General features: G+C 40.9%; 9 protein-coding genes across 9 annotated transcripts; 5 read left to right on the top strand and 4 right to left on the bottom strand.

Annotated features, from left to right (window-relative positions):
• The first annotated feature begins 116 nt into the window (after positions 1-116).
• BCR41DRAFT_139221 (hypothetical protein) lies at positions 117-1,070 on the top strand. The gene is made up of 2 exons (XM_022019529.1): positions 117-433; positions 513-1,070. The coding sequence occupies exons 1-2, from the start codon at positions 151-153 to the stop codon at positions 905-907; spliced, it is 678 nt and encodes a 225-aa protein (XP_021878888.1). The 5' UTR covers positions 117-150; the 3' UTR covers positions 908-1,070.
• Positions 1,071-2,783: 1,713 nt separating this feature from the next.
• On the bottom strand, positions 2,784-4,453 carry BCR41DRAFT_358699 (hypothetical protein). The gene has a single exon (XM_022025094.1). It carries the CDS (start codon positions 4,331-4,333, stop codon positions 2,984-2,986), a length of 1,350 nt encoding a protein of 449 aa, XP_021878889.1. The 5' UTR covers positions 4,334-4,453; the 3' UTR covers positions 2,784-2,983.
• Positions 4,454-4,646: 193 nt separating this feature from the next.
• BCR41DRAFT_398875 (hypothetical protein) lies at positions 4,647-5,870 on the top strand (the record flags this gene model as incomplete). The annotated part of the gene is made up of 3 exons (XM_022029004.1): positions 4,647-4,838; positions 4,939-5,148; positions 5,640-5,870. The coding sequence occupies 3 exons, from the start codon at positions 4,647-4,649 to the stop codon at positions 5,868-5,870; spliced, it is 633 nt and encodes a 210-aa protein (XP_021878890.1).
• A 3,887-nt stretch (positions 5,871-9,757) lies between these two features.
• BCR41DRAFT_358700 (hypothetical protein) lies at positions 9,758-13,550 on the bottom strand. Its single transcript, XM_022025095.1, has 2 exons — positions 11,355-13,550; positions 9,758-11,272 (listed from the first exon to the last, which is right to left on the bottom strand). Exons 1-2 carry the CDS (start codon positions 13,108-13,110, stop codon positions 9,765-9,767), a joined length of 3,264 nt encoding a protein of 1,087 aa, XP_021878891.1. The 5' UTR covers positions 13,111-13,550; the 3' UTR covers positions 9,758-9,764.
• Positions 13,551-17,254: 3,704 nt separating this feature from the next.
• BCR41DRAFT_139305 (hypothetical protein) lies at positions 17,255-17,813 on the top strand. The gene has a single exon (XM_022019530.1). The coding sequence runs from the start codon at positions 17,301-17,303 to the stop codon at positions 17,631-17,633; it is 333 nt and encodes a 110-aa protein (XP_021878892.1). The 5' UTR covers positions 17,255-17,300; the 3' UTR covers positions 17,634-17,813.
• BCR41DRAFT_424219 (hypothetical protein) lies at positions 17,473-19,388 on the top strand. Its single transcript, XM_022030390.1, has 2 exons — positions 17,473-18,544; positions 18,636-19,388. Exons 1-2 carry the CDS (start codon positions 17,633-17,635, stop codon positions 19,290-19,292), a joined length of 1,569 nt encoding a protein of 522 aa, XP_021878893.1. The 5' UTR covers positions 17,473-17,632; the 3' UTR covers positions 19,293-19,388.
• A 92-nt stretch (positions 19,389-19,480) lies between these two features.
• BCR41DRAFT_424220 (mitochondrial carrier domain-containing protein) lies at positions 19,481-21,438 on the bottom strand. The gene is made up of 4 exons (XM_022030391.1): positions 21,132-21,438; positions 20,764-20,961; positions 20,374-20,667; positions 19,481-20,291 (listed from the first exon to the last, which is right to left on the bottom strand). The coding sequence occupies exons 1-4, from the start codon at positions 21,345-21,347 to the stop codon at positions 19,599-19,601; spliced, it is 1,401 nt and encodes a 466-aa protein (XP_021878894.1). The 5' UTR covers positions 21,348-21,438; the 3' UTR covers positions 19,481-19,598.
• A 1,123-nt stretch (positions 21,439-22,561) lies between these two features.
• Positions 22,562-25,284, bottom strand: BCR41DRAFT_398879 (hypothetical protein; the record flags this gene model as incomplete). The annotated part of the gene is made up of 10 exons (XM_022029005.1): positions 22,562-22,669; positions 23,035-23,183; positions 23,464-23,565; positions 23,666-23,714; positions 23,783-23,889; positions 23,982-24,093; positions 24,218-24,517; positions 24,617-24,780; positions 24,863-24,872; positions 24,985-25,284. The coding sequence occupies 10 exons, from the start codon at positions 25,282-25,284 to the stop codon at positions 22,562-22,564; spliced, it is 1,401 nt and encodes a 466-aa protein (XP_021878895.1).
• Positions 25,285-25,421: 137 nt separating this feature from the next.
• BCR41DRAFT_358704 (ribosomal L18ae/LX protein domain-domain-containing protein) lies at positions 25,422-26,769 on the top strand. Its single transcript, XM_022025096.1, has 3 exons — positions 25,422-25,447; positions 26,053-26,232; positions 26,341-26,769. The coding sequence occupies exons 1-3, from the start codon at positions 25,439-25,441 to the stop codon at positions 26,680-26,682; spliced, it is 531 nt and encodes a 176-aa protein (XP_021878896.1). The 5' UTR covers positions 25,422-25,438; the 3' UTR covers positions 26,683-26,769.
• The last annotated feature ends 74 nt before the right edge of the window (positions 26,770-26,843 follow it).

The raw sequence follows: 26,843 nt of genomic DNA on the forward strand, positions 1-26,843 counted from the left end.
AGCCAATAATTATTTGTTTTTAGAATATGTTCATGACCAAATGACGAGGACAATATGCATTCTGAACACAAAAGGGGTATAAATAATAAAACTGTGGCTCAACTGATGCATTATTAAATTGACCTTCTTTGCTTCATCAACACACCAACAATGCCAAAGTTGAAAAATGAAATTGCAGCCATCACGGAACGCGCCTATGGTAATTGGTTCCTTACATCAAAAGACAAATCTTTTTCAGCATTCGTTTCTAAATTTACCATTATTTCAAAAGTTCAGGCCGACGAACTTTATCGGGGTCTTCTTCAAAACACCCGACTTGAACAAGGAAAAAGAAAAAAGTTGAACAAGAAATACCAACAATGGATTGACACCAAATCTCTCAGTTTCTGGTTGACCTATTTGGATGGTTTGACTTCGAAAAAAATTTTAAAAGGTAACATTCTATTTTAATATAACCTTAGTTTGTCTTCTGATCTGATGTTACCATTTCTGATATTTTTCCCCCACTTTAGTACATTTATCATTCCACATTAGACAAGAAATGACAACATGGACGTACAAGGATCACAATTATTTTCATTATTTCAAACAGTTTATTCACTCCTCACCTTTTTTTCCTCTACATGGAAAGGGCTATGTCGATCTAACCATTCATTTCGAAGACCCGAGCTCTTTTCTTTATTTTTTAAACGCCCAGAACAAAAAGGCTTTTAAACACCTTAAAAAAACCCTCGAGATTGAATCATACATTTCAACGTCTTTCCCCGAATTTGATTCAATTTGTACGTCCATCTTTTCTCCGAGCGTTATAACATTTGACGAAGCAAAGCAATCAATAAGAGAAGCAGTGCTGAAAAACATGAACAATTCTATTTTGGATTACTTTATGGAGATCCTACTTTCATAGTAAGTCTCTGATATTTAAAAGCAAAAACGTTGGCAGATCAATAGAGCCCTTTTAAATCCCGATTCCTTCTTTTCTTTAGTTGCCACCATTTCCGATATGCCGATTGTGTCTCTAGCTCTCTAAATGAGAGAGAAGTATTTTCGGACTTCACCTGGAAATTCATTCGCGGTGCCTTGTCGCTTCATGGCATTAGGTCCAGATCATTTGAAATACAGTACAGAAACACCAATCAGCGGGCTGACGGAATTGCTTACTTTGGCAGTGAATCCACTGAAATATACTTTGCTGAAGCTTCTCTACTGTCTAATGCAACCTTGAAAAGTTGCATGGTGGACGCTTGGATTCGTCAAATCAATAATATCGCATCCATCACTTCAGAAGCTCCTACCGATTTGAAGATATTTGGTTCTTTCTCTTATAAGAATGTCACCAAATTTTATTGCATGGATTGCAGAGGAGTTTACAGAATATATACAATCAACGAAATGGTTATTCCCCTCGGAAAAGATGACTTCGCCTACAATATGCATGTTGCTGTAAGAGCTTGCATGCAATTTGCTTCCATCATTGCAGAAGAGATCAGGAATAGAACACAACATTTAACAATGCCAGGACATGTAAACACATATTTAGATTTACAACTTAAAGAAAAAAAATAAAGTGTTTATTTCAGCGGGTTTATTACTGCTTAAAGTTGCAAGAGTAATTTTTGTCGCCCTTGTTCGTCGACATTGGTCCATAACACATTTGTCTGCGAGGAGGATGTTCCTGAAGAAAGATTGACTCGTCCTTCGTCGAATAGTCGATCTGCAAAAGTATTAGCGAAAATGACTAATTTTCCACTGGGAACAGTTTCTTCCCACAAAAATATGTCTCCGAAGACATCACTTGATAATAGATCTTCGCAGAGGAGAAACCCACGCGTAGGAGAAACATGTTCGGTCAAACTCCACATTCCAGGACTCCTCAATTGGTTTAAGAAGGCCATAAAAGTCTAGAAGATCATTGAGGCCCTCTAAAGTCTCTTCACTTGCAACGTGGATTGACAGTGATGATGGCACTCCATTGTAGTAAAGCTCGCAGGGGATATTATAAATGAAAAAAAAAAAAGGGAAGAAAGGATATCGTCGTCCATTTTGAAGACAGAATAGAGTGGCAAAAGACAGACTGCCATTTGTTTTTTCATCCTTCTTATACAAAAAACGAGATATTGTTAATGTTAAAGAAAAATGAATCATTTACAATAGCATGTATTCAGTACTTAATCCTCTCGCTACATTTGGCACAATTTTTTTAATGACCTCTGTTGAATTGCTTATTTCGCATAAAATCAATATTTATTTTTATTTAACCAATCTCGTTGTGTGACTGTAAAAGAGAATAATATAAATTAAAAATTGTAAAAGCTTCATTTAGAAACACAATTTTAAAAAACATACTTTTTCAATTGCTTCGCACAATGATATCCATTTTTTTGCATGAACAGCGGGGATTGCAACGTGCTCATGTTTACAATATAAACAGTGTTTGCATAGTCAAGACAAACATACTTTTCAATTGGTTCGCCAATGAAAGAATTTCTGAAATGTCCAAAGGATTCAAATTGGGATTGTCCTGAGGTTAAAAATCGATGACAATACATGCTGAATTTTTTTTGACAGACAAAGTGTCAGCTGCGCCATGTAGGGGCGAAGCAGATTCTAAGAAACATAAATGTATATTCCAGTTCTATCACGCCATTGAGTAGCATGAAGTATCTTTTAAAACAGCAATTGATGGTTGAGAGATTAGGAATATGCCGCCATACAGGCTCTCTAAAAAAGATATAGAACAGTGTAGAGGATCTTGGTCTTTGAACTACACATGTTGCTTATGCCTTCCATTCAAAGCACCAAGTCAAAGACCATTATCATTATTAGAAAATCGTGCTCTTACAACGACAAACCATAAACTATCACCAATACATCAAGACTAGAATAGAATAGCTCTGTTCCCTAAATTCTCGCTGATTTAGCTATCGCATTCCACCTTGTTCAATCTAGCTATTAAATCTGAAGATAAACGAGCTTAGATTCCTTAGGACTGATTTTTTTCTGGAGTCAAGTCTGCAAAAGACAGCTGTTTTCTGTACGACGAAAAATTAGAAGGATCTAACCGAGTCAACTTGCGTATCTGTCCATACGCAAGGCGTCCTTTCTCCTTGCCTTCTGCAGTCTTCTGATCAACATCAACCACAAGGCTGACTGCTATTAAAGACAACCTAGTGCTAACCCATTCTGCACCATCGACAATCTCTGTCACCGTCATTCTAGGTCCCCTCAGGCGCTTCAGGCGTGGACAGTTAGATAGAATCGCCTGGACAATGCCATCAGCTCTTTCACTTTCGTCATTGATTTCCAGTATCTCAACTGTATCGCAAAGCCTCTGGTTCCTTCTTTTTCGTACTATCCGTCCATCTTCCGAAACCTCCTGCTCATCTGCTAGTAGTTCTCGAAGGGAGAGTGGCCCGAACTCACACCATCGAACTTCTAGCCGTCTTAGTTCAGTCATCTGTCTGAGAAGTGCTGCCATATCCTCGTCGCTTATCTCCATCCTTGAAAAGCATAGTTCTGATAGGTTTGCTAGTGTAAAGGGACGATGATGGAATGCTGCCCTGTAGAAATCCATAGATATTTGCCGTAAACTTTGAGTATCATCGTTTTTTTCAATAAAGCCCAGATACCGTAGTCCTGGACATCTCCTAGTCAACATCCCAAAGCAATACGATGATGTGTGCGGATGTGAAAGGTTGGATATTTGCACATCATGAAGATGTAACATGCTCATTTTTGGGAAAAAGAACTTATCCGTGTTGTCATCCATGAAGTTGGAAGGTAGTTGATTGATGTTCACTCTGGTCACAGTCAAGTACATAACTCTCTTGCAGACTTGAAAGAATAAATCGACTTCATCGTCAAGTATAGTTAGTCCGAAAATGTTCAAGACTTTAAGGTGAGTGCATTCCAACAGTGCGCTCCATATTCCTTGTAAACTTGGACAATTGAAGCGAAACTCAGTGATTGTGAAGCTGTGAGCCTTGACGAGCTTAGAAAGATGGCTCGGGGCTCTAGGGTCCTGAGATGATTCTGCATAGTAGCCTATGCTCTTGAGACGACCACAACCTTGTAATGACTTGAACTCTCTCGGGAAGTGGTCAAAAAACACGAGTCCCTCGATATATTCCTTGTAGTTCTGCAGTCCCTCGGCAGTAAAATATCTTGAATTATCTCTGCCGATGGAGATCCTTTTCCAGATGAATTTGGCAAGTGCATTGTGGAAAGTTTTGGAAACACGAATGCAATGTAAGAGTTCTTTCCGCTTTAGGAAGTCGCCAACACGCGAAACAATTTCTGGAATCTCTAAAGGATTCAATTTTGGGCAGCTCATTATGCAAAGAGAGATGATGGAATGAGAACAGGCGAATCCTTTTTTGACTGATTTTTATATAAACACGAGTCCAGACCCACGTAGTTCAGTGTCTAAGGTGGAGAATAAATAAAAGAGGATTTGTCCACCTTCAACACTTCCTTCAAAACTTATATTTGAAAGGCGTGCTTAAAGGTAGTAAGCAACCAACCACGTTTTTTTTTAAATTTCAATTCATGTTCCTATACACTTTCTCAAGAGACTTCAGCTTGTCAATGTCTGATCACGTTTTATAATCCTAGTTTCACCTCACTCCACCATCCGTCTTCACACGATGAATAACCCTGACCTGGACCCCTTGCATATTCTAGAAATCATTCCACTTGTTGGTGCTTCCCCTGACCGAAACGACCTCCTGTGCTGTACTTATGTCTTCAAGGCTCTTCACGATATGCTTATCCAACCCATTTGGGAAAAGATCCATACTGGGCCTCTATCCAGGCGTCCTACAATTGAAGCACTGCAAGTCGACAAGAAATACATTGAGGAGCTTGAAATTTAAGACTTCCCAACGGAGCTAAGGTCATTGCAGGGTTGTATTTACCCCAAATACATTAAATACAAAGCAGGGCATCCCAAGGTACCTTCGCCCGAAGCAATCTCCCAATCTCATAAAGGTCCACAGTTCCACACTCATCAAGTTTAAGTCCGACAATTCACCTTTACAAGAGATATGGAGGGCCCTACTGGAATGCACACATCTTGAGCACTTGGCTCTTTCTAAAACACATATAAGCGATGATGAAGTCTATTCACCTTTTCAAGTCTGCAAGAAGGTTAGATGTTTGAAGGTGTCCCGAGTAACGATCGATTGACTACCTCCCAGCTTCCTGAACGACGGCAAAGGCACTTTTATTTTTTCAAATTTGAACAGGTTACGATTTCGTGGAGTGCAAATACTCAACACTCCACCTCAGCACACATCATCATATTGCCTTGGCATGTTGACTGGGGAATGTCCAGAACCGCGTTTGCTGGGAATTTATGGAGAACAGGATGATTTCTGTGATTTTACAAAACAGCATCCCCTCAATACCCCAATACACCGACAGCCCTATCAGGTCTACACCTATTATCCATGAAGATAAAGGGCGGAAATATGGCAACACTTTTTAAACAGATGAGTAATATAAGAGATCTAAGTACTTCATATTGTGATTTTGGTCTACTTTTCATACGAGCATTGCTGGCGGACGAGCAAGACATTCCGAAAGATGGATATATAGTGCGAAAAAGAAGAGGTAGGAGGCTTTGCGATATACTGGAGAGATTGTCACTCGATGCAGGGGATCAATGGACTGGTGGTATTATTCAGGCGATCTTATCCAATTGCCCACGCTTGAAGGGACTTGTCGCATATAAATCCACAGTGACAGATATTGCGGGCGGTGCAGAATGGGTTAGTACTGGACTAACAAACATGTTTGTTGTCCTCGAAGTTGACGTTGGCCAGGAGGCTCCAGAAGGCATGCGGAAGCAGCGCCTTGCTTTTAGATAACTAGGCAAGTTGGCTCGACTAGGTCCTTAATTTGACTGGATTTCGTCGAAAGGATGAGAGATTTCGAACACTAGGCTTGAGGTTAAGAGCATGTCTAGATGAACTAATTAGCCTAAAGAAATTGTGCTGGTTACTTTTTGACTGCGATAAGCACCAACAGATGAAGCCTGAGGATGCGATGTGAATTGTAAGCCATTGGCCGAGGATCAATTGCTTAAATGCTGTTGTGGACAAGGAGCCAGACACATACAGTTTGGTGGCAAATATACTCAAATTGCATAATATTGGACACGAATTAATGACTGAAAGCATTGAGTAATAAAATACAGTACATAACCATTTCATAGTTTAATTTTGGGGACATGTATCCGAGAAAAATCCGCTTTTCTAATAGCAATGTTGAGGCTATCGTAGTAAAGATAAGGTAAAAAATGACTCTATAAATTAAGTGGGAAACTTACTCCTTTATGCAAAACTTGAGAAATTGTCCGATTGCTATGGATGTCGGTAACATGGTACCTTTTGATCTTGGTAATAGAGCTTCTAGGAAAGTAGAGCATGGACGGCCGTTCGATACTTATTGGCTTTCCAGATTGGCCATATTTAGCGGAATTGATTTGCATCTCGTGAATAGCTGTCATCCAGAAAGACTACTTAAAAACAGACAGGATTCACTGTGTTGTTCAAAAAATAAAACTTGAGTGAAAGTGAGCTAAACCTCGGGTTGAATTGTGGCGTGCTTTTGAGGCGCAGAAATGGCAGCATTGCCTCTTTTGTGCAAGCTTCGCTGAACACACCCATAGGTCTCATCTACTGTTCTCCATTTCAGATACAATACATTGCCTTAGAACAAAAAACTAAAATAGAATTGTTAGCCCCACTTGCCACCCAAGCATGTGGAATATAAACTCTTTTTTCTTTTTTTTTTTTTTTCCTACTTTGAATATGATAACAACCACTCTTATTCGCAGTTTTTTTATTGATGTTTTGCCACCAAACTTTATTTCTCTTTAACCCTTTAATAAGGAGTTTTACATACACATGAATGTTTATGGAACAAAAGTCGACTCTGTAAACGCCCTTTATTCGTGTTTTTTTTTTCCCCCTTCCGCTTGGAAATCACTCAGCGCGCCATGGTCTTCGTATCTAGTCAAGAACTGTAATGACGCTGATGCTACTTCCACCCGACTTTCGAAGGTGAGCATTTAAAAGGGCACATTTTGTCCTTTCCTTTTCATTCTTTTTTCTTTTTTCTTTTTTTACTCTTCATCTCTCAATATAACGATAAAAGGTAAAGTAATGCCTCTCAAAAAATAACAATAAAAGAAAAGAAAGATATAAAAGGAGGATATATGTCAAGTGTGGCTCTTTTTCTTCAATATTGTTTTGACCCTCATTTCCTCTCTCTCCGATTTGATGCAATAAGACATGAATGTACGAATCGTAATTAATTGCTACCTGTGTCATTGGTAGGAATAGCGATGGCAGTATATAAAGCTCGAGCAAAGAGGGATGAGATACCATAATTACGGGGATGATCAGCGAAGGCAAGGGCTAAAAAACCCTTAAAGGTGATTGGGACCATGGCGGTTCGATGACCTTGTCGATGCTCAAAAGAGGATTAAATGAGCCTAGTTCTCACATATTCCGGTGGTTAATTCTTTACAATTCATGCCGCATCCCCAGATTGTATCTGCTGATGCTTATCAAATTGCAATCATAGCAGGCGTAGATGTCTCAGGTTGGCTATTTCATTCAGACCTGTTCTTAACCTCAAGTCCAACGTCCGCATCCCTCCTCAGGCGCTGAAGTTGGATATACCGGATTAAGGTAGTCTAGTCGAGTCAACTTTCCTAGTTGTCTAAACACAGTTCGTTGCTTCCGCATGTCTTCTGAAACCTCATGATCGACATGAGCTCCAAGTTGGGTAGCTAAGCTAGTGAAGTATAATACGTTCTAAAACAGCATTTGAGGAGGGGTCATACATCAGATGATATCATGGCTTAGGGCTTTATGGATAGCACAGCAGAGTTAAAGATGTGACATGATAAGAGCTCTTTAGAAAAGAGGGAGATCTAGGACAAAGTAGAGAAAGCTTGACCTTTGAGCTACATTTGCTGTCCATATCTTTTATCAGCGTTTATTAACTGGTAAGGGCGTTGGTTATCACTGGATACACCGAGGCTAGAATAGTTTAGCTCGGCTCCCCGTGCCTTATAATCCTCGCTCCAGACCTGAACACTAACAATCTTAGATTCTTATGACTGGCCATCGATTGGAGCCAAGCCTGCAAAAGACAGCTGATGGTGATACACTGAATAGTAGGAACGATGTAGTCGGGTCGACCTGCATATCCGCTCATACGCAATACGCCCCTTCTCCTTGCCTTCTGCCGTCTTTGATCAACATCAACCACAAGACTGACCGACAGTTCAACCAAGTCAGAGCAAACCCATTCTGCGCCCTCGATGATCTCTATCACTGTTACTCTAGGTCCCTTCAGCCTCTTCAGACGTGGGTAAGTAGATAAGATCGTCTGAACAATGTTATCAGGTCTCTCGCTTTGCACATTACATTTCAATGCCTCAATCGAATCGCAGAGCCTCTGCTCCCTTCTTTTTCGCACTATCCGTCCACCTTCCGAAACCTCTTGCTCGTCTACCAGCAATTCTCGAACAGACAGTGGACCGAAATCACAAAGTGGAACGATTAGCTGTCTTAATTTAGTCATCTGCCTGAGCAGCGCCGCCATATCCTCGTCCTTTGCTTTCACGGATTGAATAGACAGATATGATAGGTTTGTCAGCGTGTAAGGGCGATTAAGGAATACTGCCTTATAAAAACCAACGTGTATCGGTTGTGAAGTTTGGGTGTTCCCTATAAGCTCAACGAAGCCCAGTATTTGTAATCTTGGACACCTCCTAGTCAATATCCCGAGGCAATGCGACGGTGTGTGCGGATATAGGGGGTTGAGTATCCGGACATTATGAAAATCTAGCGCTTTCATTTTTGAGAAAATGAATTTGCCCGTGTCGTCATCCAAAAAGTCGGAAGGTAGTCGACTGATGTATATCCCAGACATGATCAAGTACCAAACCTCCTTGCAGATTCGAAATAATAGATCGACTTCATCACCGAGTATATCTGCTCCATAAATGGCTAAATCTTTCAGCAGAGTGCATTCCAATAATGCTCCCCATATCTCTCGTAAGCTGGAGCTGGTGATATTAAGCTCTGTGATTGTGGAGCTGTGAGCCTTAATGAAATCCGAAAGATTGCTCGGGGTAAGAGGATCCTGTGATTTTTCCGGATAGAAGTATATGCTTTTGAGGCGATTACAGCCTTGCAATGATCTGTACTCCTTTGGGAAGATGCAATGAAACTCAAGCTTCTCGATATACTCCTTGTATTTCTGTAGTGCCTCATCAGTGGGATATTTTGAATAAGCTGAAATTATGACCTTTTTCCAAATGTATTTGATAAGTGTATTATGGAAAACCTTGGAGACGCGGATACAGCAGAAGAGGTCATTCCGGTCTAGGTGATCACCAACAAGTTGCTCATCTTGCGAAGAGAGTGGAGTGGAGAATGGCTTCTATGTCTTAATAAAATTCGCCATCACCTGACATTTGACATTTAGGGTTTATTAATGTCAGGGACAGTCCGCACAGACCTTATATAACCATTACTATTTTTCTCACTGACTCAAACCGAAAGCGGCATATCAATAACTTGCACTGACAATGCTTACTTCTGTGAGTAATCAAGTTAAAGATATAATTGCTTATACTTTTCAAACAAAAACGATTAGTTTTTTATTTCAATCAAGTCTCTATTTCTAATAATGGATACAGCTAGATCATTCAAGTCTTTTTTTTTTTTTTTTTTTTTTTTTTACAAGTTGCCATAAATCAACGAAGCGGCACCTTTAAGAGCCATAAACATGTCAATCTTCTCACGAACTTGATCTGTATATGGAGTTGATGATGGTGTAGGAGAGAGTAATGTCTGTTGGTTTAGCTCAATCACTTCTTCTTTCTGCTGCATCTGCTGTTGTTGTGGCTGCAATCTTCCATAACCCTTATCAGAATCCAAGCTAGTCTCTTCCATATCTGAAGATGGACATGAGGAAGGTCCAGTGGACGGCGTCATCATCTCGGAATCCGACTCGTTCTCAGAATCGAAATCGCTGTCTTCAGAATCTGCCTCAGAGTTCGTGGTTGAGCTGCTGCCAGAGTCACTTTCTTTCGCAACAGCAGAGCTTGTTCGTTTGCTCCATCCGCGTCGAGTTGTGCTTGCTACAGCAGCTGCAGCGGCGGCCGCTAATGCAGCCCTAGTGCTTCCTCTCTTCCTCTTTTGCTGCTTTGCAAGCTCCTTGAGATCAATTTGTTTCTTGTGATCGATCTCTTGAGGATGATGAGACCTGTTTGTAGCATTTGAGCCCGCGGCTGCTCCATCAGTTATTGTGCCAGCTGCTCCAGCTGCCCCCAGTCCCCCTTGTGTCTGAGCAGCCTTGACAGCTGCATAGCCCGGAGTCTCTTTGTAAGCAATACCAGCCTTGACGAGACCAGTCAGGGTGGCGAACACGGTTTCTGTGACGGCTTCATGGATCGCATACTGCTCATCCAACTCGATGGCTTTCTCAATCGATTGCTTTGACAACTCCCAAGCCTTATCCTGCAGATGGAAGCGCTCATCAACCTTGTGGAAGATTGTCTTGGATGTTCGAAGACATGACTTGACCACGTCTGGAATGGGTGATTGCTTCAGACGAATTGCTGAATGAACAGCTGTCGAAATAATGGCGTCACCAATCCCACCTGCATTGTTGACATGGCTGGGGTTCTGGAGGGCTTTGTCATTGTTGGCAATGTCGTTGTGTTGAGGAAGTTCGTGTTCATGGAAGTGGTGACGTTGTCTTCGAGTATGGCGACGACGGGAGTGTGTGTGACCATTAGAGGGTGATGCCTTTGTAGGTTGCAATGAAGGAGATGATGAAGGACTGGCCAGCTTTGTTTGTTTCTTATTCTTGAGCTCCTTTTCTTGCTCCTGCTGTTGTTTTTTCAAAGCCTGCAATTCTTTTGCATGCTGCTCACGGCGCTGTTTACGCTGCTGCTGCTTCTGCTTCTGCTGTCCGCGTTGTTGTTGAATAAACGCAGCAGCGGCCTTTTCGTCCATGGATGCGACAGCTTCTTCAGAGACTGCAGTATGCTGCTGAATCATTGTAGCTGCGAGCTCATGATTCTGACGATGTCTTCTTCTGCATCGTCGGCGCAGTCGCTTAGAAGATACGCTTGCGTCGCTAATCTCATCCACACCCCGGAGCTCTTCGAGCTGGTCTTCTAGGAAATCGCGTAGTTGGGTTTCGAAAGCCTCACGACGGAGGGGATCGCAGGTTTCAACTAATGAGAAAAAATAATTGAGAAGGTAAGTATATCAAGTAGAAAAGCGGAGGCATAGATGCACATTAGAATGAAGGCTTACATGGCAATGCATGAAGCATTATATTGATGGCTGCCAAATACAGCTCAAATGCATCATCACCGGCTTCATCATCCATTGCCTTGGACTGGTCCTCCTTCTCCATCGCTAAAACGGATAGGGTCATGGCCTGTTGAATCAGCTTCTTGTTTAGTTTCCGATAAGGTACATCCTCAGGTGAAATTAAGGTCTTGGGATCGATGCCGCCGGTCAGAGCATGTAAGGAGATACCACGCTCCGAAGCCTTGGTTGCGATATAAGACAGAGTCGAATCCATGACCGGATGCTTCAAGATCCTACCCGCCACTGGAAGGGAACCAAGCTGCTCCTTCGACGGTATGAGTCCTGTTCCGACCGAGGTCACGGAATTGACTACAGATCGAGCAGCACGGAACGGCATCAGGGGTGAAGGCCGTGGGATGCTTGAAATCATAGTACGTGGTCGACCTTGCCATGAGGCGAGGAAGGAGGATGATGTGGCCGCAGAAGGGAATGTAGACGATATGGAAGGAGAAGCAGGGGGTGAAGGAGGTGTGGCTACGGTAGGTGTTGGTGTTGGTGCAACAGTGGACGAAGTTTGGGACAAGGTCAAAGGAGTACATGGTTTTTCCAGAGTTGAGATCGATGCTGTAGGTTCCACCAAAGACTTTGTTGATGATGTAACGGGGGTAATTGGAGGTGTTACCGGTGGAGTGAGGGATGGAATGGATGGAGTGACATTTGTGGTGGTCACTTTAGGTGTGGAAGTGGCCGGGAGCATGGGTGTTGTGGGTGTTGTGGGTGGGGTCGCCAAGGGAGTCGCTGGAGCCTTTTGTGACTCTGCAAACTTTAGTGCCCGTGCGACAGCAAGCTGCATCTGTGTAAGTGTCTGAGGAGTGTCATCATCAGACTCTGACTGCGTCGCTTTTCCTCGTTCTTTATCATCCTCTGAATCTTGATCAGGCTCCTCTTGGCCAAAGTTAGTTCCAGAAACTGGTGTATTAAGGTCAGAAGGAGATGCCAAAGTTGAAGATGAGAGATGGGAAGGTCGTGGAGGTTGTGAGGATATGGAGGTGGGCATGGTCATGTTAGGAGAAGAGCTTGAACGCATATGCCTCAGATGTGGAGGTCGAGGTTGACTGATCATGACTGTGGCCTGCACAGTGTCAGCAGGGGAAGGCTTGATAATCTTTGCACGTTCGTAGCTGTCGATCGATGCTCGAGCTGGAGCAGCATGAACTTTGGAAGCAGCAGAGGTGTGAATGATTGGGCTAGATGAATGGCGGATAAGGACTTGACGGCTAGGAAGGTCATCAGTTTTGGGGGGTGTGGATGAAGGTGTAGGTGTAGGTGTAGGTGTAGTAGTAGCGGTGACTGTGGCTGTAGTTGAGGGGATCATATGGATGCTATGTCGATTGAACTTTTTGCAATCTTCATTATCGAGGTTGTCATTATCATTATCATTAAAAGCTGTAAAACTTGATGAAGGTTGATTGACGGCGGCAAGGCGAAGATAAAAGTCCTGTTCTTTCTGATCAAGCTCAGGCAAGATAGCCTGGGGATTGTTTCTGTGTTTGCGAGGAACCATGTTGGTTTTGAGGTCAATCTGATCAACCTGTTGTGTTTGCATGTCCTTTGAGAGAACGGTTGCATGTGGAGGGTTTGGGGGAGGTTGCTGTTGCTTGTGAGAGGCAGGAGTGTGGACAACTACATTGACAGGATTGGTGGTCGATTGACGATATAGGAAGGGTAGATTTGACACGACTGAGAATGGATTCATGTTGTATTTTTAGTGGCGGAAGTACTAGGGTACTAAGTAAAAAAAAGGTTTCGGCTGCGATGCAATTTGATTTGACAGAGAAAAAGGATCGGACCGAGAATGGGGGAAAAGGTGCTTTTTATAAGCACATTTGGCACAGACACACAGGGGATACACAGACTCTGATTCACAGATGCACAGGAACACACAAAAAATAATGGGAAAAAAAAAGGAAAGGATGAAGTCGATGTAACTGTGAATTGGAATGAACAATCAGGTTACAGATGAGATGAATAGAAAACAAAACAAAACAAAACAAAAAACAAAACAAAAAAGAGAGAAAGAAAGAAGGAAGAAAGGAAAAGAAGAAAGAGAAGAAAAGGAATATGGAGAAATGAATGAATGAAAGAGAGAGAGAGAGAGAGAGAGAGAGAGCGGGGGGAAGACAGCTTTTTTTAAAAGAATCTGTCAATACAATAGAGGGAAGATTGGGGGAAGAATGAAAGAAAGAAGAAAGAGCGAGAAAGAAGACAGACATATGAATGAATCAAATCCCCATTTGCTTCAGCTTTATGTTTCTAGAACATTAAAATGATTTTGTTGCCAGCCAGTAAGCATTTTTCTTTCCTCAGACACTCGGACAGGCCAGACCGACAGACATATGAAAATGTCTTGAATGCATATATATATATATGGTACATGGTATCAATGGTTGGATTGAAATGTGTAACCCAATTCAATTCCACTTTTGTGTTTCGACATGATAGGGCCCCTCTTGCCCTCTTGGCACAGGCCAATAGTTTACCCATCACTCATCACTCCATCTCTCCCTTCACCTTCTTCATTGCGGACAAAAATCATTTGCAACAGCTTCCACCTTCCCCTTTTTTTTTCTTTATTTTATGATGCTGTCATATTCTCCCCTTTCTTTCTTTGCTTACGATCTCTTTCACTCACTCTGTCTGAGTTGCTTACAATGCATCTCCCTCTGTGCCTAGACGTGTAGTTTATAACTTTTTTTTTTTTTTTTTTTTTTTTTACATGTGTGTCCATGCTCTATCAATCAATCAACTGCCTAAATCAGCTCATGCTTTATTCAAAGAGGATGACGATGGATATGGATGCTGGGGTAAAACTACCACTACCTTTTTTATTCACAAACCTTTTTTTTTTATCGTTTTACATCCAGTCAATTCGCGACACATCGTCAATTGATATCTTTTATTCAGTCTTTCGTATTTCCCTTTTGAATATCTGTATTTCTTGCCTTGTGTTTGTTTACAAGCGATAGTGATAGTATATATAATACTGATGTGTCCTCCTTTGCTTAAAAAAAAAAGAGTACATGTACACAGTTATCGCGTAAGAAGGCGCAAAGAATTTTCTCCCAACACCATTGCAAACCCCTGCTGCAAGGGAAAGAGACTAACCCTCCAACGCATCGGCGGTACAATGCAATGTGCAAATCCTTCGGCTATCTCGTCCTGCTTCCGTCTATGACCATGCAGGGGAAGACACAAACATGGCAAAAAAAAAAAAAAAAAAAAAAAAAAAAAAAGGGAATAGTGTACATGTTCATGTACAAACACGAGAATCTAGTCCTCTTTTTTCTTTTTCCGTTCTTCCTCTACTTTGCATCATAACAGCCTCGTGTCTTCAAACCTCCTTTGAACATGTACAACATCCCGTACTACCCTATCCTAACCGTCATGCGCATCATCCAGCTCGAAGATAGGGAAGCCTCATGTATATGACAATAAGTGTCCCTTTTGTGCCGTAAAAGACAGACATGCAATACATGTAAAAAAAGGCAGTGCGCATGCCTCTTTTTTTTTTTTCCGTCGTTTAGTGGCAAAAAAAAAATACAATCTTCAGCATTTTGGATCAACAATCGCCCAATTGCAAAAAAAAAAAAAAAAAAAAAATTTACCGCCTAGCAAAAAAAAAAAAAAAAAAAAAAAACAAAAAACTTTTTTTGTGGAGAAATATATACCTTTCGTTTATTTATTCCAAATGCTCACTTCCCCAAACTTGATCAAGCTTTTGTATATATTATTCGGTAGACTTCCAAGATGTGGAGAGGAAAAATAGTAAAAAGACTTGAGCTGTTTACTTGAAGCGTACAATTACATGAAGACTGTCTCTTTGAAGTGGTAACATTAATAAACATGTAACAACAACAACAAAAAAAAATTCAAGAGCCAAAAAGATCCCTACATGGTGGTACGACCATGGGATCTGCATGTTAAAGAAAAAAAAACACGCCAATATTTTTTTTTTTACTCATATTTTCTCCCTTCCTCCCATCATTGGTCATTTTTCCCGCAGAATTGCTGACCAAGACGAAATGCAGATTGTATATAACCTCTGTTACCTCTGTAAGTCGTAATTAACAACTCTTTCTTTTCACAACAAACTTCCTCCATGTAATGGAAAGAAAAGAAATAACACTGACGTGGTAAATCTGGTAGAAGAAATCTACATGTACATGAATGCATCCTTTTTCCTCTTGCACGTTCCTGTCGGCGTACAGCGGATGGAGTGAATTGGGAAGGATAGGCTCTATAGAAAAATGGTATATATCCTTGTATCCTTTCCAGAGAAACTTCAACCAAGCGCCCGTCATGGAAGTAACAAGAAAAAGGTTGTTTGCCATAATCACATAACCAGGTGATATAAAATGAAATGAAAATAAAGTAAAAGGGCTCTGACTGAGCAGAGATATAGTATTCATATCCCCTCCTAGCATGTGAAAAAAAAAACAAAAAAAAAAAAAAAAAAAAAAAGAACCATTCCTGGCACAAAATATATAAAACAGCATGGCATGCTCTTGTTCTGCGTTACATATGAAATATTTTAAATATCCTAATGTTCACGAATAAGGGACGTGGTTGTATAAGATTGTACGTTAAGTTGTGCACAGATGCTTATACGTAGGATGAGATAATGAGCCTTGTTCCTGATCGAAATAAATAAGCACTGGCTCGTTTTGGAAAGCAATGGATGAACGATCTGCCACTAAGAATAAAAACCGTCCACTCCATTGGACTAAATCCGACAACATACAATAACAATACCAGTTTATTTCACGTTTATTCTTTTTGCCATCACAGTTAGACTTTTTACCCCTGTTTCTCCTTTAATCTTTCGGTATATAGTTGTTGAATACCATACATGTAATATACATGTACACCACATACACATAATTGTCCAATATAGAATAGGCTATATATCAAGAACAATTCATGAAGAATGAAGAATGAAATAGCATCAAAAGATCTATCTTTTCTACTATGAGGAGAGATGGAAAACATTTTGATTGGATTGGACACCTTCGCAATGGTCCTGGAATATATACCACCACCTTTTTTGCTTTATTCAAAAAAAAAAAAAAAAAAAAAAAAAAAAGTATACATAGCTTTAAGAACTAGGGGTATGAGCACCATCGCTCAAAATATCCAAAGATGTCCTCGTGTATTTTTATATTTATTTTTACGCTAATTGTGGTCCTTGATGCAATTTTGCAGGGCGAAAAAAAAAAAAAAAAAAAAAAAAAAAATGGGCTCCATGGTCGCATGTTGCAGATCACAAATGCTACAATTCATTTCGTTTTTTATTTGTTCCGTTGCTGATCATTTTTCACATTATACAAAGCAAAAAAAAAAAAAAAAAAAAATGAAGTTTTACTCAAAACTCGTAAGCGTATAGGAATATGGTAGAGTGAAGCAAATGATATACATGTTGGGATATTATGGATGATCGTTGTATTAATCCGTGGCTCCTTTGATGGATATTTTTTTTTCTATTACACGAACCGATGAATATACACTTGGGTATTCAGCTAAGAGCTGTGGCTAGCGTCAGTTGGCCATCCGTTCCACGTCAGATAGACTTCTTTATCATGACAAATACGAGGTCGTTGAACAAACATGTGGCGACGCAATTAGGCAAATATATACCACGATCATAAAGTTATTTTCGGCAAAGGGATCATTCTGATACCGAGAGAAGACTCCCTCCACTCCATGGAGTAGCTAAAAAAGGAAAACATTATTTTATTTTTTTTTACTCCGATTAAAAAAAAAAAGAAGAGTGAAAATCTTTTTTTGGGCGTCACCTGCAGCTAATGTGCAATAAGCAAAAACAAAGCACGGTGAATCGATGTACCGCGGGTTGCATGTTTTTATTTTTCCTTTTTTTCCCTCCTTTCAATGCTCTGCTCTTTTCTGTTCTTTTTGACCGGAGTTGATCAGTGTCTGCAAAGGGCAATACGGCGAGGGGTCGAAGCGGGGGTCCCACTCTTTATAAAAAGGGCACCATTTTTTTTTTTTTTTTGTTATTTTTTTCTGAATCCTGGTGTTTCTTACTTCACATTACTCTCTCAACTTCCTCAACTCTTCTTTTGTTTGTTGTACAAAACATTTCCGCAACGTTACATTGCCCATAAACATTCCACATGCACAACGACCCTCAATTGTAGTTTTTTCCAACAGTTAATACCCCCATACCCCACACACAAACAAACACACTTTCCTTCCATTTAATGCCTGAACACGACGAATCTACATCTCCACAACAATACAGGATGACCAACCTCGAAAAGGAAACTGAAGACAATGGTGCCCATTCCCTCGCATCCTCTACCGCTCCTGTCCACCAATCGAAAACTCGGGACAGCACTTCTATACCCTCCGACTCATCGAGTGATACCTCTTCCGAACAGAATTACCATAGTTCCATCCCTCAATTCTTTGTTCTTCCTCATCTCTTGAAGAAGAGCGCATGGCTCCTCTTGGTTGCCACCTCCGCTGTCATCCTTGTCTACATTTGGCTCTATCTCGGATCCCTCTGGTCACCTCTGAGCCGTGTCAAGAATGTGGAGATCATCCTCTACAACGCTGATACTGGCTTCGACTATTCTCAAACTCCTCCTCAACTCATTCCTCTCTTTCAATCCATTACTCAGAACCAATCTCTCGGTAACATCGTTCATGGTCAAATCATGAACCCTGAAGGTCAATTGAGCCAGATGGTTTCATGGATCGACAAGTCCAAAGAGACTGGTTGGGATCGCGAATCTTTGATTAAGCAGGTGGAAGATGGTGAGGTCTGGGGGCTTTTGTATATCCCTGCAAACTTTTCCAACAACCTGTTATCGTATGCACCCTCCACTTCAACTGGTCCAGCAACAGCTGCCACGCTCAAAATGGTAGATATGGAATACGTATTCGATCAGGGACGCAACTATGGTACTCATTCGATCATTGAAAAATATATCTCAAAGTCCATGGATCTCTTGTCAAAGACCTTTGAGAGGCAACTCTTGACTTCCCCTGCCAACCAGACCTTACTCCAGACCATGCATCCTATCTTTTGGACTCAATCTATCCACATGACTGAAACCATCATGAGCCCTGTTTTGGTTTATGGCCAAAACTTCGCCACTTACATTGTGGTAAGTTTTTTTTTTAAAAAACTAATTATTCTTATCTTTGATCTGGGATTAACTAAATTTTTTTTTTTTTTTTTTTTTTTTTTTTAATTAGTTTATCGTCTTGTACATCGGCTCCATCCTTGCAGTTTTCAGTATTTGTAAATATCTGCCCAATACTATCGAGACTGTTGGTGTGTTGACCTTTGGATCCAATGAGGCTGGCAAGAATGCCATCAGAACATCCTCTCAAATCCCCAAATTTCCTGCTCTCCGCATCGTCATGGCCCGTCACACAGTTGCGATGTTGTTCTCACTCGTTCATACGATCCTTATCTGGATGGTCCCTCAAGTCTTGCACGGTCATCAGATGTCTGAACATTTCAATGCTGGGATCGCTTTTGCCTTTATCTGGTTCGTGGGCATGTCCTTCATCTCCATCTTGTTCTTCCTCTCTCATCTCTTGACCGTCGATGGATTCCAAGCTCCTGCTACCATGTTATTGATCTTGATGCTCACATCTTCATCTGGTATCCTTGATTGGGTCGTCATGCCTGGTTTCTTCCGTATCGGTATCGTCTTCCCATTCACCTATGCTATCCGAGGTTTGCGATGCATTTACTTTGGTTCCATGAGAAACCAGATGTGGATCAACTGGTTGGTCATCTTGGCTTGGATCGTCATCCCTGGTATGATCACCATGATCATGGCTCGCTCAGAGATCCGTCTAAGACGTCAAAACATGCGTCGTACTCACAGCATCCAGGTTTAAGAAACGGAAAACAAAAAACGTTGTGTGATCAATATTTCTGTAGATATACCATTATAATATATACGGACAGTGTCCCCATCATTAATCAACATGAAGAAAAAAAAAAAAAAAAAAAAAAAAAAAGCTAATTATTAGAATCAAATAAATAGTAGATTCTACTGTGCAAATCATGTTTATTAGAATTTTATGTTTTCGTTTATCATTTGTCCAAAACAAGCCTTGCTTAAAAGAATAGGGACATTCTAATATGGACATTGTGATCCAACTGACCTCCCCCAAAAACCAATGTTACCTCGTGTCACTTTATTAGTTGTGTGGCTGTGGGGTCGGCCTCCTTATTCTCTCCACTAGAATTCCCATTTGAGAAAACACTAAAAACGTTACAGCACTAGCAGGTGCTGCTTTTAATAATCCAGGTAAAAGGCCCTTGTACAAGGCCAAGTACCCTTCCTGTTGAATAATTTGAGCCATACATCTCCAAATAGTCGTAGGCAATACCTCCGACTTGGTCACCCTTATTGGGGGAACTCCGCCTCCTCTTTCTGATGCTGTTCCTGCCAGTGTCGATGTACGATTGGATGTGGATGAGAGAATATCAATATTGATCCTTTGTTGCTCGGATCCTTGGATCTGAAGTCGTTTCCGAACCATGTCCAATGGGTACACAGCCGTCTTTGAAATCACTCCAGAGATCCCTCCACAGAGCATCTCCTCAAGGCCCAACATAAACTGTTCAAAGGGCTTGTGCGGGGGATCTGTTGTCGGTGTCATCTTCATACTTTTTCCGGGAGGTGAAGAACCTGTCATTGTGGTGAATCCAAAACCATATGACCTTTGCTTGCACCATGATGTCAACCGTTTAAGGGTATCATAAGATCCAAACATAATCCCCATATATGGGATCACTTGAACTAGCGCTGGGGACATTCCTTTGTAAAAGCCTCGCACGCCATCTCGTTTAATAATGTGTTGAAATGCTTGGGGAACACTGGTATATGTCTAAAAAAATTAAAAAAATTAAAAAAATTAGCTCAATGATTATAAATACATTCTAACAGTTGAACTGTTCACATCACCTTACTTTGACGTCGCGCTGGATAGCAAACCGGGTGCGCAAGAGATCGAAAGGATAGGTGCAGGTGGTGGCGATAATCCCTGCAGAGGCCCCACTGACAAATGACTGAATAGAAGCTGAATTAATGATGGTTGTAAATGCATGTGTTGTTGGGTTGTTTAACTGATAAGCCGCTAGTCGATAGGAGGTTGCCTCCGCAGTTTTAGATAGTAATGCCTTTGTCTGTTGGTAAACAAGGAACTGAATGCCTCCATACGTCATATAAAGATACTCTGCTGCCATGTTTCCTTTCCAAAGACCCTATAATATTAATAATGACAGACGAGATGTTTTTAATCAAATGCAGACAAGCTGCATATCTTTGGCTGCATCGAAAAAAAAAAAAAACCCCCCTACCCGAATACCCTCCTCTCGCGCAATGATGGATAATCCCGAAATCATTCCTTTATATTTTGGCTGGGCATCCACAATTGAAGCCCCAATGTTTGGTGTTAATTTCAACGGCTTGTCTATCCTGCTCCTATTTGATATTGATCCATCTGAAATAAGATTTTTTCTAAGAACCTTGGGAAGTTCCTTTCTTTGTGTTTGCAGCTTTATAAAAAAAAAAAAAATAAAAAAAAAAAAAAAAAAAAAACAGAGACAAAGACAACAACAAAAACAACGTAGTAATAATATGGAGGTCAGCGCTTACTAAAAAATAAAAATAAAAAATGCTACTCATCTCAGCTTGGTCATAGTAAGAGATAGAGAGAAGAGGATACCTGAAGACGAATCTTAACTACATCTAAAGGTGCAATTACGAATCGAGAAACCACTCCAGCAGTGGATCCACAGAGAGCTGTCTCTGCTTTGGTTAAGGTCGGCGCCCCTGAAGTCATATTTTTGTTATTCCGTTGTACTGAACTTTCTAATCCTTGCGTCGTGGTTGTCAGCGATCCTGTGAATCCAGAAGAACCAGCTAGCGCAGGACTAGCCATGGTGTAAAAGAATAGATGGAGGAGTATAAAAATGAGTCGAGTAGAGAAAGAAAGAAGGAAGAAGAGGAAGAAGGGGGAGAATGAAAATGAATGGACCGTTGACAACAAAAAAAAAAAAAAAAAAAAAAAAAATTAAAATTAAAATTAAAAATAATTGTGGGAAAGCTGTTCAGTTTTTTTTTTTTTTTTTTTTTTTTTGAGCGCTCTTCTAATCGCCCCAATAACCAACCATTCAAATTGCGGGCAATGAGCAACATGTCAACTCAGATATCTTAACAAACCAGAAACTAAGGAATGTCACGCAAAAGCCACCTGGCCTGTCCTTCCCCCCATCCTGACGCCATGGCCTGTTCTTCGGCTGCGCCCATTCTTTGCTCTCTCCCGCCCGCACACACAAACTTCTTAATTGTTCGAGAGCTATGCTCGACGCCTTTGATAATACCATCTTGCACAACGTTGTTTTCTTTAACTCTGGAGAATATATTTTATTTTACTTTAAAAAATATAAAACAAGGCGCCAATGATATCGGTCTAACAAATGAAGATCAAGAATTAATGATCTTTACTATATCCTCCGGCCGGCCCTACCAAAGCTAAATTCAGAGAAAAGAAACTGGACAAGGCTATCATCGAGACCGATACCGGACCACTAGTTGGCCCCTCCACCATCGAAGATACTGTTCCCGAATATAACATCGGGAGGACATCGGAGCCTTTAATCCCATCACGACTTCGTCTTTGTACAATGATTCAGATCATGACCCCAACGATGAAGGACGATAGTTATGTAGACGTCGTATTTTTATCATCTTCCTAATGGAATACTGCTTGGTTTTACAACTAAGGGACTTTCTCGTGTCAGATCTATCCATGTCTTTGCGTTTGATAACAAATCTTTAGTACAAGCAATACAGGGAAAGATGGGTGTTGGTAGGAATGAGCAAGAAACGAGAATTTTTAATCTGCCTGTAACTCTTTAAACGGGAGTATTTCGAAGAGTGGATTTCTGCTATAAGCATAATGTGATTTATAGACCAAGTATATGCCATCGTCCTGCTTTTCACAAATAAACATGGTCATCCATTAGTGCATTGCTGTACATGGCTTTTTGGTTTGCTTAGCACACTTCTGTTACTTCCATTTTCGCTATTCAGTAGCTTAGGGCCAATGACAATGTTTTTAAACCTAGTGGTCAAGTCAAAGAGATGAACAGATTATGTCTCTGATTCAAAAATCGGTCTCCCTTGTAGTTCCGGCAAGTGAGCAAGGTCCATTGAAAGCACATGCACAACGGGTTTTCTCTGGAAATCTGACCATGAAACCTAAATGGTAAAATTGTTAGAGATTTATATACTTAATTTTTTTTTTTTTTTTTTTTTTTTTTTTTTTCATTCGTATCCAGACTTCATGTTGTTGAATATAAACCTTGAAGTAGACCTTGTACCGCTCTAGGTAGTGTATTTTCTAAAATGTCGCAGTTAGTAACGAGTGATCTTGTTTATTCAATGGTCTAAACTAAGCAAGTTCGCAATGCTCGTCTATGATCAATTTACCTTAAGTTGCATCCGCTCCTTCATTGATAGTCCACTAAACTCTATAGGCTTTTTTTTTTTTTTTTTTTTTTTTTTTTTTTGGCGTTAACAACATGTGAGGACTATTCTTTTGACTCAAAATTAAAATAATTTACCTTATACCCAAGTAAAGCTTGGACAGCTTCAGAGGAAATGCTGGGATGTCGAAGCTCAGCAGTATCATCCATCAAGGAAATGTGTCGCATTAAGGAGTAACTCCAAGAGTCGTCGTTCTTGGGTAACAGTTTGCATGATGGACACTGCTCTATTTTGTAAGAGACAATGGCTTTTTTGCAGGAGCGGCTAACAAAGAAATGTACATAGACTTTCAGTGTTTTCGGACACATCACTTTCCTTTAAATAAGCAGTAACCCCAGCTGACGAACCATTTCGCTGTAAGGATCTCGGACGCGATGGTATCTATTTCGAGCTCCGTGAGGAATGCGTATATGATCCCGTAGACTATCCCTGTAGTATAGATTCCTCCCTATGTGAGGCCCTGCTAGTATCATAGTCAAATCGACTACTACTTGTATTCTTCTTACCTATGGCCCCTGTACCATTAACAAGCTGAATGATATCTTTGATGTGATAGATCGAAGTAATCCGGTCGAGTGTTATGCTAGTTGGGTCCAGTACGTTAACAACTATTGAAGGCATTTTATAACAGGATGTGTTAATTATGTGAGTGTTATTTACTGCAAGGTCGACACTCTCTTAGTATACTAAGTATTGACAGGAACTCACGACTTGGATGCATCCCATTTGAGTATTGGGACGCCGAGTGTTTCAGCCACTAGGAAGATAATACAATCAGTTTTCCTTATCGTATCGCATGCTCAAATAAAAGCCAAGTCACTTTACCTCGATATTTTTGCACCGGGGATCTACTTGAATATAGGTTTGATACCCTACAGTTATTTGTGGTTTAGAAGCGTATATACCCACTTGTGGACCAGTAAGGATAAGACCTATGAGTTCAATAAAAGTTTTTTCGGGGGCTAGGTTAACAAGTTAAATGATGCTTCTTCAGTCCTCATTTTACAACAACCCATGCGTTTACTTGTAATGAAAGGGGTCCATTGCTGCGCAGCCGCAAACATCGCCTCTCCCCACAACGTCAGTGTTGCTTCCTGGCCTTGCACGTCAAACACTATCATTTGGGTTTTTGTCAACTGCCCGTTTTTTGTGTTAATCGGAGCTGAGCTTAATAACTATTTTTGACTCTCGAGGAGTAGTTAGTCTCTGATCTAGAAGGATTGGCTTGAGTGTCCCAGCATTCTCGTATCGACTTAATACCTTCTTGAGGCCAACTATCATGTGGAATGGCTCGTTTTTGCCCAGATCTGATAGCGCCACAGCTTGTTTGATCGAGACGGAAGGGACGACACCACCCACATTGGCATTCAACGCGTTCTTGAATAAAGTGGCCATTTCTGCTTCATTCCCCAAAACAATCCTGTGGCCTACTTTCCCTTCTGTCAAATTTAGACAAAGTGGAGACGATGAATATGTCACTTTGCCATTATTTTGTTCACAGTACGACAGGCTACCGTTGAGCTTGACATCATCTGTGAAGATATGGACTACTTGATCGAGCTGGTGTGATAAACCAATAGAATAATTTTAAGTTGACTTTTTTTTTTTTAAAAAAAAAAAAAAAAAAAAAAAAAAAGAAAGAAAATACAAAAAGCTTACCATGATATTGCTATTTCGTTCAAGATGTTCTTCTGTTTTATGCCAGAATTTCACTTCAACAGTATCATACTCATCCTTGATTGCAAACGTTTGCAGCCATCGAAGCTTGTTATTATCCCTTTTATCTGCAAAGACTTTTGCGTCTGATATTCTGATTATCCTTCCTGGACAACAGTGCAGGTTAGAGCCTAAATTGGCTGTAGACTACCGATACTCTTTTCACCTGTTATTATAGCTGTCCATTACCTGACACACGCTAAAACGAAGTTCAAAGGTTTTGACAGCTATTAACCAATTAAGCAAATACACATACACTAAAGTATAAATCGAATACATAAGTAGGAAATCTACCCTCCATAGCTACTCACCACAAAGGCTTTTTGCGGCTGTAAGTCGCGGATCGAAACAATGGCTGCATCAGGAGAGAATCCCATTTGTGGAGGAGCAAATGTCCTTAACGCCTGCGTGGAGTAAGAAGGTAAAACCAACCTCTGATCTTGATGAACAGATAATGGAGCAGGTTCTGCAGTATATGAAAGATAATGATTCCAGTGGGGGGAAGAAGTTTGTATTTGAGGCCCGACTCTAGCTGCTGAACTGGCAGTGCGTAGGACAGAGTGACTGTAAGGTCGTTGCCTCTGATACGGCATTTCGTTGTAGTGCTTCATCGCGGAGTTGTGGGTAGAGGATAGGAGATTCAAACAGTCGCGTTTTTATTTTAAAAATTTTCATGATCACGTGGGAACCTAGAAAGAGTATTTAAAAATGCAATGACTGAGAGCTCGCTTAATCCCTCTTTTTGCAGCACAGAGCTTCTCAAACATGTCCAGAGTGCGTGACCATCCATTGTACATCCGTGAGAAGGATACATCATCCATCCATCCATCTACCCTTCTACCATCCATCAATTCATCTTTGTGATATTCAAAACAACCGCAGCTGGAGATCTATGGAAGTCTGTTACGACCATCGCTTAATCAGCTGTCGTCTTGTATCATTGCAAATACTGAATCAATCAACTATGAACTGAACATGTTGAATTGCTAAGGTCTTGCAAGTGATCCACAAAGGCAATTTATTTCTTGGACTTGAAAAGAATAAGATGTCGTACCACCAAATCTGATCAACATTTGTCTTGGACATTCATATGAAAGATCCGCCTCCCCACGCCTTTATCAAAGCGAGCGGGTGGCAGTATCAGGCAAACGGCGTCACTGTTAAATTATATGGCGACAGGAATAGCGTGCTAAAGAAAACGATGAATGACCGCTTTTTTCTTTTTTGCGGATCAGGACACCCTTGTTCCTTTGTTTTAATACAACAAAGTTCTTCCCCTGCACAAAACAACGATTTGACCAGTATCTTACTTGGTTCGTCTTTATTTTTATTTCTTTTTTTATTTGTTGCTATTGTGAAACAAATTGATGCATCAACAGCTTCACGAGTACCAAATTGTCGGTCGCCACCTCCCTACCGAGAAGGAGCCCACCCCCAAGCTCTTCCGCATGCGCCTCTTTGCCCCCAACGAGGTCATCGCCAAGTCCCGCTTCTGGTACTTCTTGCGCAAGCTGAAGAAGGTCAAGAAGGTCAACGGTGAGATTGTTGGCATCAACGAGGTAAAAAAAAAAAAAAAAAAAAATAGAACAAATCAATTTTTTGAGTAAGAAATCTTTTGTTCTGATATTGAAGTTAACATTTATGTTGACTACTCCTATTATTAAAAGATCTTCGAGAAGAAGCCTCTTCAAATCAAGAACTTCGGTATCTGGATCCGCTACGATTCTCGCTCTGGCACTCACAACATGTACAAGGAGTACCGTGAGTTGTCTCGCGTTGCTGCTGTTGAGGCCTGCTACTCCGACATGGCTTCTCGCCACCGCGCCCGCTCTCGCTCCATCCAGGTCATCCGTGTTGCTGAGGTTGCCAACTCTGAGGTTCGTCGCCCTTACATCAAGCAGCTCTTGGTCCCCAACCTCAAGTTCCCCTTGCCTCACCGCGTCATTCGCGCTGCCGACAAGTCTCACCGCGCTCTCTTCATGGGTTCGCGCCCCTCCACTTTCTACTAAGCTATCTATGCGCCAATTTGTTTTGGCACATGGCGGTTCTAGAGAGGACGCTTTAATGCTCTAATAAATAGCCGTTTCTGAATGGACTTTTTTTTTTTTTTTTTTTTTTTTGTATGGCATATATTACACTTCACATTTGGATTACAGATAGATATTCTTGG

Source organism: Lobosporangium transversale, assembly GCF_002105155.1.
Source record: "Lobosporangium transversale strain NRRL 3116 chromosome Unknown BCR41scaffold_34, whole genome shotgun sequence".
Classification (NCBI taxonomy): Eukaryota; Fungi; Mortierellomycota; class Mortierellomycetes; order Mortierellales; family Mortierellaceae; genus Lobosporangium; species Lobosporangium transversale.